We start from the raw sequence: 13,534 nt of genomic DNA on the forward strand, positions 1-13,534 counted from the left end.
GACGCAATTTCTTCACCTGTGTAAATGAAGCACTTTGTTTTTGGACCTAGAGGGTGTACTCAGGGAAAAACATCTCCTTTGCATTGTCCAAAAGGGTAGTGACTTTTTCACGGGCCGCCGTCAGGATTGCATTGCGATAATTCAAAAGTCTGGCGACCATGTGGCGAGGCGCATGAGGGAGAGGTGACCCGGGACCATAGGTGCCTGCTCCAGCACAAGATGTGGGAAAATACCTCCATGGATTCCACAATCGCTGCCAGTATCCTGTCCAGTTTATCCAAGAGAGAGGCCTCTTCAGGGCAGGGAGTTGACCTCCCCAGAGAGTCCACAGTGTCTGGTATGGGTGCCTTCTGTGGTGAGTGTGTACTCATTTTTTGTGCCCACCTCCACGCCTTCCCATGGAATGCCAAGACGAAGGAAACTGAGGTGGAGGTGTCCAAAGGTCCACCGAAGGGCATCCACATGTGATTGTTCCAGGACCTGCCTCACCTACGCCCAGAGGAGCAGAAAGCTATGGGGGGCACTGCAGTCCCACCCACAGCATCATCCTAGGGCCCCCGTACCTCCTTCAGAGCCTCTGTCTCAGTCCATCGTGAGGGCCACTGTGCACACCATGTGTCCAAGCCCCTGTATAGTCCAACCAATATAGAGCAAAGAAACATGAGATGATAGTCTGCCTCCAAACAGTATAGAAGAGTGTTCGACTCTCCACAGTTAATGTCACTAATTGCTTAGAAGGTATGGGCTCCTAGTCCTGCACTGCCGGCTCATCCAGGGCTGGGGGAGCTCCCAACACCAAATGCTCACCTTCCAGAGAAAAGCCGCTTCCTTATCGGCTCCCCACTCGTACTGAACTCCGTAACTCAAGTAACTTATTCTTAATGTGACATTGTCTAGGGAGAGCCCACACTTCCTGTTGCGGTACTTCCTGCTTGGTCAGCAGGCTAGTGGTGCGGGTCTGGCAAAGGGGACGCACGCAGTGAGCGCGCAGCCGGTGCCAAAGTCAAGCCTGTTTGCAACTGGACTGCGCCTTGCGCCAGAACCCCCTTTTCACAAGGGAAGAGACTTCTGGGTTAACTTTTTCTAAAAACCAGCTTTAAAAATTGCGTAATCATCTCAACCTCCCAGTTGTCCTTTTTCTTTGAATTTCAGCACATTATCTTCTAATAAGATGAATAGCTGTTCTTTGTGTAAATTTCAGTTCAACTCCCCGACACTCACCTCGACTTTTGTTCAGGAATTCACTTTACCGTCTCTTTCTGATGAACGGACTATTAGTACTACAGCTAGATATTTGGGAGCCCTTATCAATGCTAGGTCCCTTATTAAAAATAAAGTAGAAGCTGCAGAATTTATTATGACCCATGAGCCCGACTGGGTCTTCACTACAGAGACCTGAGCTAAAGATTGTTCTGCCCCCAACTTATTTGATGCTATACCTTCAGGCTGCTCTAGCAAGCGAAATGATAGAGAAGGTAGAGTAGGGTGTGGGCTAGTAGTCATATACAAAAGTAAGCATACCTGTCTCATTGGCTCTGTCCACAATTCAAACTCCTGTGAAGCGCTATTTTTCTCATTAAATTTGGGCTCAATGAATCTTTTAAAGGGATTCTAATTTACAAGCCACCTGGATTTAGGTCTAATTATATATCCAAGATCCTCCACTTGTTAGAACTTTACCAGGGCAAAAGTAACCTCACAGTGCTTGGCGGATTTCAATTTCCATTTGGAGAGTTCTGTCTTTAAGGACACTTTTGCCTCTAAAGAAATGTCATGCTGAAGGGTGTCCCAAATACTACACTTAAAGCTGGCCACAGTTTTGGATGGTATATTTACTAATGACGCCTGGCTCAAGGTTGCTTATATTGTCCCTCTTATCTGGACAGACCACTTTGCTGTTCCATTCTCTCTTTCCTGGTGTTATTCCCAGGAAATACCTATTGGTTGAAAGAAAACACTTCTTAAAAGTAACTCGAGCGGAATTAGTGAAGAAGCCCTATGCCAGACCTTGAATAATTGCAAATGGAAAGTTCACGAGGATATGGAATCGGAGGCCATAGAACTTGTTTGTGGTTTACGGCACCACCTATACAAAGAAAGATGCCCTCAGCACCATGGATTTCAAAGAGATTTAGACTGCTTAGACAGGCTTATTGTCACCAAGAGCGAGCATGGCAATAATCTTTATTTCCTCCTGAAAATATTGCATATAAGGCTATTTTGGCAGAATATAAAAAGGAAAAGTCTTGGTTCTACACTTATGAGCTTGCCTTAACTAAATCCACCAGAAATCTCTTTAAGTTGATAAATCTCTTATCTCTTCCTTCTAGTACAGAGACCTCATAGGACTTTGGCGACATAATGGCATCATTTTCCTACTCTAAAATTTTGGATATTTATGAAGACCTTGACCGTTACAACTCTGAGTCCTCTAATTCCTTTAATGTAGAGTTTCAGGCTGAATTTAGCCTTCAAAAATGTCTGCCCACTAAAGGCAGCCCCATGGCCATTCTCTCATGTTTTACTCGTTTGACACAAAAACAGACAGAACATTTACCTCCCCAGTGTTAATTCAGGATCCCCAATTAAACCTAGCCTTCCTAATATCTTGCAATTAGGAGCTAAGATTATTGTTCCCCCCCATCTCATGGAAATCCTGAATAAAGTCATTACATCTCGGTGCTTTCCTCGATATTGGAAAAGGGCAGTGGTTAAGCCTCTGCTTAAAAAGCCTAATTTGTATCCTGCAGAACAAGCTACTTTCGGCCCATTCCCTTGTTGCCTATACCCACCACGATCTTGGAGAAACACCTTAGTGTCCAGGTTATGACTATCTTGAACAATTTCAACTGCTAAATGTAGCTCCGTATGGATTCATTGGGTGTTCAAGTGTACAACCCAGACAGATGGCTAATTCCATCACTTGCCTAAGGGAAAGGTCAGATCAGATATGCTGCTCCATTCTGGAACCACATATTTCAGTTCGGTAATAGTTCGGTAATACAGAAAAAATCTGAAAGAAAATCCGCATAGAGTGACAAAAAGAAAGACACTTGAACAATTGAAAGCATTGGGGAAAGTGTCTTCATTAAACCTCTGTAGTGCAATAGCAACGTTTTTGGTTACTTTAAATTGTAAGCAATGAAAACCTTTGAAATTGGCTGGTTATGGTCCTAGACCGCACCAGAACCAGTCTCACCTGCATTCAAACTCGAAAGGAACAAAGCTCAGATTTGGGGTTCTTTAGGGTGTAGGTTGTGGCCATAACTGGCCAATTGTACATGCTTTCATATTTAAAAGTAACCTCTCCATAAGATTTTGGTGTGTGCGCATTTTTTGTAGGGTTGAAAAGTGTGTTTTAGCAGTGTGAAGAAAAAGGAATGTATCCTTCTACTTTTATACTCGCTTTTCCCCACCCTTTTATACTAATTGCCTTCTCTTTATTTTCTGCCTACGATATGAGCTATGCTGTGGTCCAGTTTTTTTGACTGTGCAGCTCCTTGTTCTTTCCATGACCAGTTAGCCGAATTTGGAGAAGATTTCTTTCTGCATACTTTTTTCACTTACCCTCAGTTCAGGGTATCCTTAAAGCCTTAAATATCTACAGCTAGTTTCCCTCTTCCAGTGAGCCTGCCACAGTGCTGATCCAAAGGAAAGACAACATCTGTGAACTGCTGTAGGCCATAAAGGTCTAATGTTATCAATAGTAGGCTAGTTTAGCAATCTAGAAACGCAGTTGTGCACGGCAGATGGCTGACCAGGTAAGCATAAAATTAGTTTACAACATCTTTCCCACACGTGGGTTGCAGGTACACATCTACGGCTTGTTCCTTTTAAGCATGAGTTATTCAAGTGTAGTTATTGTAATCAGTTGTCACTAGCATTGAGCGCTCAAAATAGAAGGAAAAACTTGGTATGAATAATTTCTATTCTGTTCTATGCAGGCAGCTAGTTCCTTCCCCCTTAGACTGCTTAATCATATACCCTATCCAGTATTTAACCTCAATGTTTTACACATTTAAAGATGACTTTTGTGCATTCTGAATATTGTATGTAGTTCTTGAAAATAAATAGGCAATATGATTGTTTTTACATCAGTTCACTGTAAAATAGAACATTTCATGCAACTCAATTGTATTTTACAGATGCTTTTACGGATTCTGCTATCAGCTCTAAAGTCAATGGAGAACACAAGGAGAAGGACTTAGAACCTTGGGATGGAGGCGAAAGTACCACTATCACCACCTCCAATAGTAGTACTACCATTAGCACACCTGATGATCTTGATGGTTTAGATGCAGATGTTGTAAGTTGAACCTTAATTTGTTTTAGGCTCACACATTCACACAAGTGCAAAGTAGCCTTTTTCCTGACTTGAACATTTATTTATTTTATTTATTTATTTAAGAAGTTTTCTATAGCTCTGGCCTGACCCTAGGGTATCAGAACGCTTTACAACAGGTACTAACAGATAATCCAAATATTCAAGTGAGAGAATGGACACTTGTAACTACGGTACAATGGGTCAGTTAGATCACCCTCATAAACGCTATGTTGATTTTGGTTGCGGTTTATATCGTTTCTCCGCCCCACATATGAGTTGTGGCATTATCATCGGGTTCTCTAAATTTGTGCAGTATGCCAGCCTCAAGCCTGAGGCAACCTCTGGTACAGCGTAGTAGTGTCCAGAGATATATAGACAGACACCCCCAAAAAAAGTTATATATTTTTAAAAAACAAGCCTTTACCCAGTTAAAACTTTAATTGCCATTGGATGAGGTTTGTTATTAAGACCAAAGGGTATATGTGCAGATCAAGTTACTAGATCTCACTATATCACCTTAAAGTAAACAAAGTCAACATGTTTCTGCCCCATATCGCCCAGCCGGGTCTAAGGGGCATTCGTCAGGATTAACAATACAAAATTAAAATGCTTTACTCACACAATTTGTGAAGTGCTCAGTGGTTTTTGTATTACCACTCAGTTTCTAATTAGGTGAGGTATACCTTAATGAGGTTACCGCCGTATGTCTTCAGGGGAAAAGGACGCAATGGTCCCAGGCCGCGTGTGGAGGCTGCTCTGCGTCTAGTGCTGACTCTGCCCCTGGACCAGAGCCAGCACTAGACGCGGAGCAGTGGTCAGGATTTAGTTTAAGGTGGTTGCATGTCAGTCAGTCTTGGATGTCTTTGAGAGAAGTAGTTTCCAGATAGATCTGATGTCATCAGCGTAGAGATGGAAGCGTATGTTGGGTTTCCTAAGTAGTTTGGAGAGCAGTTCCATGTAAATGTTAAAGAGTTGCGGTGATAGCACCGAGCCTTGAGGGACGCCTTTATTGACTTGTTGGTCGGAGGTGAAGTTTTTTATTTTTATTTTTTGAGTGCGATTGTGCAAAAAGGAGGCAAACCATTTGAGGACTACCTCACCAAGACCAGCTCTTTCTTGGAGGGCCCTTATGAGGAGTTTGTGGTCTACAGTGTCAAAAGCTGCCGAGAGGTCAAGGAGAATGAGGAGGTAGCATTGGTCAGAGTCTAGTGACTCGTTGATATCGTCGATGATGTTGAGGATCGCGGTTTCTGTGCTACAGCCTTTTCTGAAGCCGGACTAATTGGGATCCAGGAGGTTGATGTTGAACAGGTGTTGGGTTAGTTGATGTAATACGCACCTTTCTAGGGTTTTTGAAAGAAGGGGGAGGCTCGACACAGGTCTGAAGTTGTTCAGGTCCGTAATATCTAGACCGGGTTTTTTTTTTTTTTTATCTGTTTATTGGTTTTTCAAGACAGGAAACATAAAAAGAAAAAACATACATACATGGGATTGGATCATTGAGGCATTGAAGTCACATAGGCAAATAATAACAGTGATAGTATACTGCAGTTCACCATCATAAAGAATAATAACATTCCGTTATTAGGGCGAGTACAATGCATGATGATATGGAACAGTGTCAAAGGAGAAATATGCATATAATGGATAGAACTCTAGAGACCTACAGGATGTGGGGGCATAACGTGAGCAGCACCAAGTATAGTATGACCTGGCAGACGGTATTAGCAGGCTGTGCTATCCAGCGGGATACAAACTAAAGCATGGGGAGGGAGAGACAAGTCAGAATGATGTCAGTGGTGAATGCTTTGGCGGGCGAAGCCGCCTACCCATCAAATGTCAGTAGGAGTGCCGACGCCATCCCCCTCCGGGCTATCTTCCCCATCTGTCTGTGCTAGCAGGTAGCTGACCAATGGTCCCCAAATGTCTTTAGGCCGACTCTTAATAGGCAGTAGTTCAGCGAAGGTTATGTGTTGCTCCTGGCTATAAGTCATGTCTGCTAACCATTCCTTGAATTTAGGGGCTCTGCCACGGCCCCAGCGACACGCCACTCGCCGCTTCGGCAAGAGCAGTGCAATATCTAAAAATTTCCTGCAGGTTTTAGGGATGTGCAGCGTGTGCCCAAGGAGCATAAGTAACGGATCGAGAAGTATGGATTCACCAGTCATAGATACGAGGGCGTCGCACACCTGTTGCCAGTAAAGGTGAACAGGGGGGCATTCCCAAGCGAGATGTAGGAACCCCGCATGTTCCGCGCGGCAGCGCTCGCATCTGTCATCAGCGGTCAGTCGGAACCTATGTTTCTTAACTGGGGTGTAGTACAGATGTTGTAGGAACTTGTAGTGTATGAGCTTAAGTCGGCTGCTACTCGACATTTGGGCCGTGAGGGTGCAACAATACTGCCATTGCTCATCACTGAGTTCGAGAGCTAGGTCTACGTTCCAGTGCAGTCGAGCCCCGGCCACAGGTAGTGGACCGTTCGCCCTGAGGTGACGGTACAGACCTGACACCAGATGTGAGCCATCCTGTGAACATAACATGAAATGTAGTGGACTTGAATTTTCAGGTTCCCTGGGGAAATCAGGCAGGATTACCCTCATTCCTTGGCGCAGGCGCAGATAGTAAAATACATCGAGTGGAGTACGGGCGTGAGAGGCGAAGAACACCTCCGCGGTCTTGAACTGACCATCTGTAAATAGGTCACCCCAGCAGGTGACGCGCACACGTTCACAGAGCAATCGGAAGCCGCGTTCCTGCAGAAGTGCAAGGTTAGGGTGATATGACAATGGTAGTCGAGAGGAGTACAGTAGCCTGAAAGACAATCTCTTTGCAATGCGACGCCAGGCGTCCAAAGTACATGAGACGGAGGTAAGCGGAGTCATTATAGATGTTTCCGGACAATGGAGGAGCCCATTGAGCGGGAGGGGATGAACAATCCAGTCCTCCACCGCCAATTGTGGCATGAAGGGACTAGGGGCCATCCAATGGTAAGCATAATGTGCCTGCGCACACAGATAATAAGCCTCGAAGTCAGGGACATCGAAACCGCCTTTGTCGTATGGCTGTATCAGTGTAGCCCATTTCAGCCGTGGGCCTTTTCCCCCCCAGAACAGACGGCATAGTTCCGTCTTTAGCGTTTTAAAGAAAAAGGCACCTGGATAATAAGGAATATTAAGGAAGAGGTAGAGAAACCGAGGCAGGACTATCATTTTGATAAGGGATGCTCTACCCGCCATGGAGAGCGGCAGGGCGATCCAGCGGTCTACCGATGCAGTGAGTTTTGTGATTGCCACTCCGTAGTTGGAGCGCAGCGTTTCATCTTTGTCTCGCGAGATCTGTATCCAGAGGCACCGCAGGTCCGACCTACACCACTCAAGGGGGTAATCAAGGGGAAAGTCAGCAACAGCACCCGTGAGTGGAAAGAACTGCGACTTGGCCCAGTTTATGTGCACACCAGACATCCTGCCAAATAGAACACATTCTCTCAGTAATGGATTGAGGTTCAAGGCTGGGTGTTTAACAAAAAGCGTCATGTCATCAGCGTATAGGGACACGTCAATCTGGCGCTGAAAACACCGTATCGCGCTGTCGCGATGCAGCTGCCGGAGTCTATAGGCAAGGGGCTCGACAGCAATCGCGAATAAGAGTTGGGACAACGGGCACCCCTGGCGGGTACCTCTGGTGATGGCGATGGAGTGAGAGAGGCGACCGTTGATGAGGACCCTTGCCGTCGGTTGGGTATAGAGCAGTTGGACCCAGGAAATGAATAACTTGGGGAATCCCATGCGTGCCAGGACAGTAAACAGGTACGGCCATTCGACCGAGTCGAAGGCTTTGGTGGCATCGAGGAAAACCGCAGCCACTGGGAGGTCAGGGTGCACCGTGCGAAGTAGGGAAAATAAAGTGCGCAGGTTATGAGAGGTGGACCGACCCGAGACAAAGCCAGATTGGTCAGATAAAACAATTCTGGTCATTAAGAGGGACAATCTAGTCGCCAATACCTTCACAAGTATTTTAACGTCGCAATTCAGAAGGGAAAGGGGGCGATAGGAGTCGCAGGAGCCAGGATCTTTACCAGGTTTCAGGAGCGAGGTGATAACGACCTCACACATGGAACAGGGGAGAACACCGTCAGCGAGCGACTCCTCGAAGACCTCTCGAAGAACAGGGGCCATGATGTTGATGAATGTTTTATAGAATTCGGCCGGGATCCCATCTACCCCGGGTGCCTTCCCGTTTCTGAGAGACATGATGGCTTCACGGATTTCGTCTATTTCAAAAGGGGCAGCCAGGAAGGCCCTATCTCCGTCGCTGAGCCAGCAGAGAGCTATGTCTCACAAGAAGTCGTCATACGGTACGTCAGTAGTCACAGCTGTGGTATAAAGCGTATGATAGTGAGAAACGAATGTAGTGAGTAGCTCGTCCGAATTTCTAACTGTGCGTCCCTGATCGTCAGTGAGTTCCAAAATCGTGTTTTGGTCGTGTGGGGTGCGTGTCATCGCCGCCAGAGTTCTACCAGGTCTGTCCCCTTCACAGTACTTCCTAGCATGCCAGTGCTTCCCCCTAAATGTTGCTTCCCTGTCTGCTTCCTCTACGAACTTTGTCAGCTTATCTCTAAATTCCGCGTGGATGGCAGCACTGCCCTCCACCACCATTCGGACCTCTAAGGCCTTTAGTTCACCTTCAAGTGTGTGGATAGTGCGTTGAATGTCGCGCAGGACCCCGAAACCTTTGGAAATGCAATATCCCCTGATCGTTACTTTGAATGCTTCCCAGATGTATTCAACCGAATCAACAGACCCCTTGTTCCTAGGAAAGAATGCAGTAATTTCCTCTCCGAGTTCAGTGCAAAACAGAGTGTCCAGCAGGGCTGTAGGCTGTAATCTCCATCGTGGTCTAGGGGTGTCCCAGCCAGGTATTCGCATGTGTAGCAAGACAGGGCTGTGGTCAGAATATGTTCTCGGTAAGTGTTGTGCCTTCTCCACCCCAGTAGATGTCCCCCTGGTCATAAAGAAGTAATCTAGCCGTGCCCATGTGCCCGTCTGTGAGGTGAAATGCGTACCTTCTCTTCGGGAGGGATGTAAACATCTCCATACGTCTACCAATCCGCCCTCTAAGATCACATCCCCTAGTGTCTCCCTGGATCTGGGCTTGTAATGCATTACTCCATCTGCTCTATCGAGGTACGGCTGCAGGGCCAAGTTAAAGCCCCCCCCACCCCCCCAAATAATATGTCGGGACCCTACGTCCACAATTTTACCCCAGAGCATAGCGAAAAAAGAGGGCATATCGATGTTAGGTGCATAGCAATTAACTAGGGTGACAGTGTCATGACTTAAACGCCCCCACAATAGGGCGAAGCGTCCCTCCTTATCTGTTAGTTCGCCGCACATTTGAAATGGTACAGTGCGTCTGATGAGGATAGCAACCCCCCTTGCATATGTAGAGTAGGAGGAAAAGACTCTGGTACCAGCCCATTTACCAGCAAAGACAGCTCTTGTATGCGGAGGCAAGTGGGTTTCCTGTAACATGGCAATGTGGACCTGGTGACGGTCTAGATAGGCAATCACATTCCCACATTTCTTTGCATTATTAAGCCCTCTAATATTCCACGACATACAGTTCAATTGTGCATCTGTTCTTATATCAGCCATAGATTGCGACACATCACACCTTTGAAACTCACCCCTATGAATGCAGTAATACCTTTCCCGTTCAAGCGATATGTATAGTTATGAAATTCTGTCGCTCTGCTGTCCATTCCATGTAATAAACTTCCCTCCCAAAAATAACTCAGCCCCCCACCCACTACTGCATCCCAATCATGCCAGCAGCCGCCCATCCCCCCTCTACCCCTCCCCCCACAACTCCCACAACTCAGTATCATGAATGGGGTATACCCGTGAGGGAAACAACATCAAGGGCGCACAGCCACTTCTCCCCCCGTTAGCCTCCAGAACTGAACCACCCTCGGTGGAGGCCAGGGTAGGGATCGTGGTCCCTGGAATACGTTACCGCTGGAGGGGATATGTAGTCCCATTCTGTAACATGGTGTCCGAACAGTCCGGGATCGCGTACCAAGGAGAGAGCCCAATAGTGCAATATGACAGAAGTTCTGATCATGTGGAGTGTGTCCGGTCAATGGTCATCAGCAGCCGCAGAAGGGTCATCCTCGGGGTTTGCCTCGGTACCCCGGCCATTTCTCTGCGTCTTGCGAATAGACTTCAAATAGTCTTCTGCCTTTTGTGGATTCGTAAAAAAGCGATGTTTACCCTGGTGAGTCACCCGCAGCTTTAACAGGTAGAGCAAGGCGTATTCTAGTTGGGCTTCCCGCAATTTCTTTTTGACTGCCAGGAATTTGCGTCTTTCCTCCTGAACCATAGGAGTGAAGTCAGGGTAGATGGAAAATGTAACTCCATTGTAGTGCAGATTTTGTTGAGTCCGCGCCGCTCTCAATGCCACATCTCGGTCGCGATAATTCAGTAGTCGAGCGATAATTGGCCTAGGCGGCATGCCGGCTTGGGGATGGGGGCCAGCGATCTATGTGCCCTCTCGACGATGAATTGGGGTGAGAATGCATCTTCTCCCACCGATCCCCTGAGGAGCTTCTCCACGTACAGTTCCATCCTGCCCGTGTCTGTGGACTCCGGAATTCCCGTGACGCGTATGTTATTACATCTACTACAGGCTTCCAAGTCCTCGTTCTTGGCTGCTATAATGCGTAGAAGATTATCCATGCGGGCAAGCTGTGAAGTATGGGATGCGGTGATGTCCTCATTATCGGAAATCCGTTGTTCCGTGGTCGTGATTCGCTCCTCATGCTGGTCTACCCTATGTACCAGGGCGTCCATCCTGGAGGACATCCTGTCCACCTTTTCCACCACTGTTGCAAAGCCCTGCCTCATTTCCTGAAACAATTGCTGCAAGTCTAGGTCCTTAGAGGGAGATGCAGAAGAGGTTGGTGCCACATCACTGGGCCCCGGCTCGGCAGCATTTGTCCTCGTCCCTCTCTTTGCGCTGTCGAAGTTGATCTTCGTCTGGCGATTCTCCGGGCGCACCATCTTGCCCCCGTGTCTTTCACCTCCCCCTGCCGGCAGATCCACCGAAGTTAGTATAAGCGCCTTTGAGCCAAGCGGGACGTCGCGTTGAGAAGAGGCACACCCTGCGCCGAGCACTCCGCCTGCACCACGCCTGGCTTCTCCTATCGTCGGGAAAACCTCAACTCAGGACATTGAATTACCGCCAGACGCCCAATCAGTCAGCAAGTGGCAGGACAGCGACAGCGAACAGGGCTATCCACAAGGTATCATCAGCAACGGTAGGTGCCCCTCTGCACACTGCACGAGCTCCACTCAGAGAGCATGCATTGAGTGGCGGCAGGCACACTTAACGCCTCCGACTAGATGGTGTACGGCCGTGAATACCGGCGGCAACGTGTAAAATATGCTGCGGAGGGCTCCAGCCGTTCCACAGTGCAGGAATATAATCCAGGCTGTAGACCCAGGCAGCCAATTAGTGATGTTGCGCCAGATCTGAGCAGCGCCGAGCGTCGTCTCCCCTGCTCCCACTCCCGCCAGCAGTCAATAAGGCCAATGGAGCTGCCGGATGCGCTTGGTCTACATATGCGCCCCTAAAGAGGCGCGGGGGGCAGCAGGACGGCGGGCGCAGCCCAAACACACTCACCCGCACCCCGGCAGGGCGTCAGCACACAATCGGCAGCAGCGGTAAGTGCCGTCCGCAGCTCTCCGGCTGATATCACGCACAGGCGCCCTCCTTCCCACAAAGGCAACAGGGGACAGGTCGATAGCGTCGGCCCCCTCGTCCGACGGCCGTCTCTTAATGCGCGCCGCACAGCGTCCAGCAGCGCTCCTCCCGTCCGGTCACTCAGGCTGCACCGGGTGAATGGCCGCAGTGGAGACCCAGCGGGTGCGGGAGATAGGTAGCGCTATCAGGGGTGCAGAGCCAAGGATCGATGACTGGGTAAGATGGCAGGCACGTACCGGACACCGTAGGCAGGCAAGCAGGAGGGGCTCAGCGCCTCGTGGCGAGCACCGGCCTCGAGTGCCGGCCCGCAGCCGAGCTCCTCACCTCGTGAGCTCCAAGGGCGCAGCCGGTCAGATCTACGAGGCCGATTTCTCCGTCACAGGAGCCGCCAGAGGTCCGAGGCTCGGGTCGATTGTAGAGGGCCTCCTCCTGTATCAGGTGAGCAGTTTCGATGGGACACTTCTCTCCAGTGGCACATGATAATTACAGGATTAAAGTTCCAGGGAACGGGAGCCACTCAATTAGGCGGCCATTCCGCGTGTGCACCCTCTAGCGCCCCCAGACCGGGTTTTTTCAAAGGGGTTGTGACTTGACCTATTTTAAGGCAGTCTGGAACGATTCCGTTTTCCAGGCAGGTGTTTATGATTGTGCTCCTGAGAGGCGCTCGGGCGTGTTTCAGTTTTTTAGTCCGTAGGGGAGGAATGGGGTCTAGGACATGCCCTGATGGTTTGGAGGAGATCAGCCTGACTATCTCAGTTTCCTGAATGGGGTGGAAGCTTAGCCAGGAATTGATGGAGGAACCAGGAGAAAGATAATTCCATCCAGCCAAGATGCTCTTCGTGGGGTGCGTGTTGTTGATGTCCAATGAAAGTTCGATTTTCGTGATCTTATCATTGAAGAAGTTGGCGAAGGTTTCAAATAGTTCTTTGGAAGCTGTATGGAGGAGGACACAGGCTTGGAGGTTTGTTGTCTAATGATACTATACAGCTCCTTGGGTCTGTTTTTGGCACTGTCTAGCGCTGAGCGGAAAAAGCTGGATTTCTTGTTTTTGATGTGATTGTTATACTTCCTACGGGCTGAGTTGAGTTGATCACGAAAGATGGAGGTAGGGATATTTCTCCATTTTCTTTCTTTGGCTCTTAGTTCTCTCAGGTCAGAGTTGAACCAGGATCTTGATGGAGTGGCTCGGCTCTGTTTTAGCTTTAGGGGAGCTAGTTGATCGAGCATGGACAGTAGATTTGCGTTGTAGCACTTAGTGAGTTCATTTGTGGAGAGATGGTCATTGGTGTCAGGAAGAAGAGAGCCTATCCGCTCTTCAAGGATTCCATCGGGGATCTGGGCGAAGTTTCTCAACCGTTTGGGAGGGTCTTGCATAGGTGTTTGAAAGAGCGTTAGTTGATTGATATGAAATAAGATCATGTGGTGATCTGACCAGTCTACTGGGAG

The 13,534-nt window shown here is 48.3% G+C and overlaps 1 protein-coding gene across 19 annotated transcripts in view; it reads left to right on the forward strand.

Annotated features, from left to right (window-relative positions):
* The window catches only part of ATXN2 (ataxin 2), a 1,876,777-nt gene that overhangs the window by 242,280 nt on the left and 1,620,963 nt on the right, over positions 1–13,534 (forward strand). For all 19 annotated transcript variants that reach the window (XM_078667457.1, XM_078667461.1, XM_078667458.1 and 16 more), the window contains one exon: positions 4,146–4,306. In XM_078667457.1, coding sequence (XP_078523583.1) covers positions 4,146–4,306 — 161 coding nt within the window. The remainder of the gene's footprint in view (positions 1–4,145; positions 4,307–13,534) is intronic.

The sequence above is a fragment of the Lissotriton helveticus genome, chromosome 11 (assembly GCF_964261635.1).
Source record: "Lissotriton helveticus chromosome 11, aLisHel1.1, whole genome shotgun sequence".
NCBI classification, from domain to species: Eukaryota; Metazoa; Chordata; class Amphibia; order Caudata; family Salamandridae; genus Lissotriton; species Lissotriton helveticus.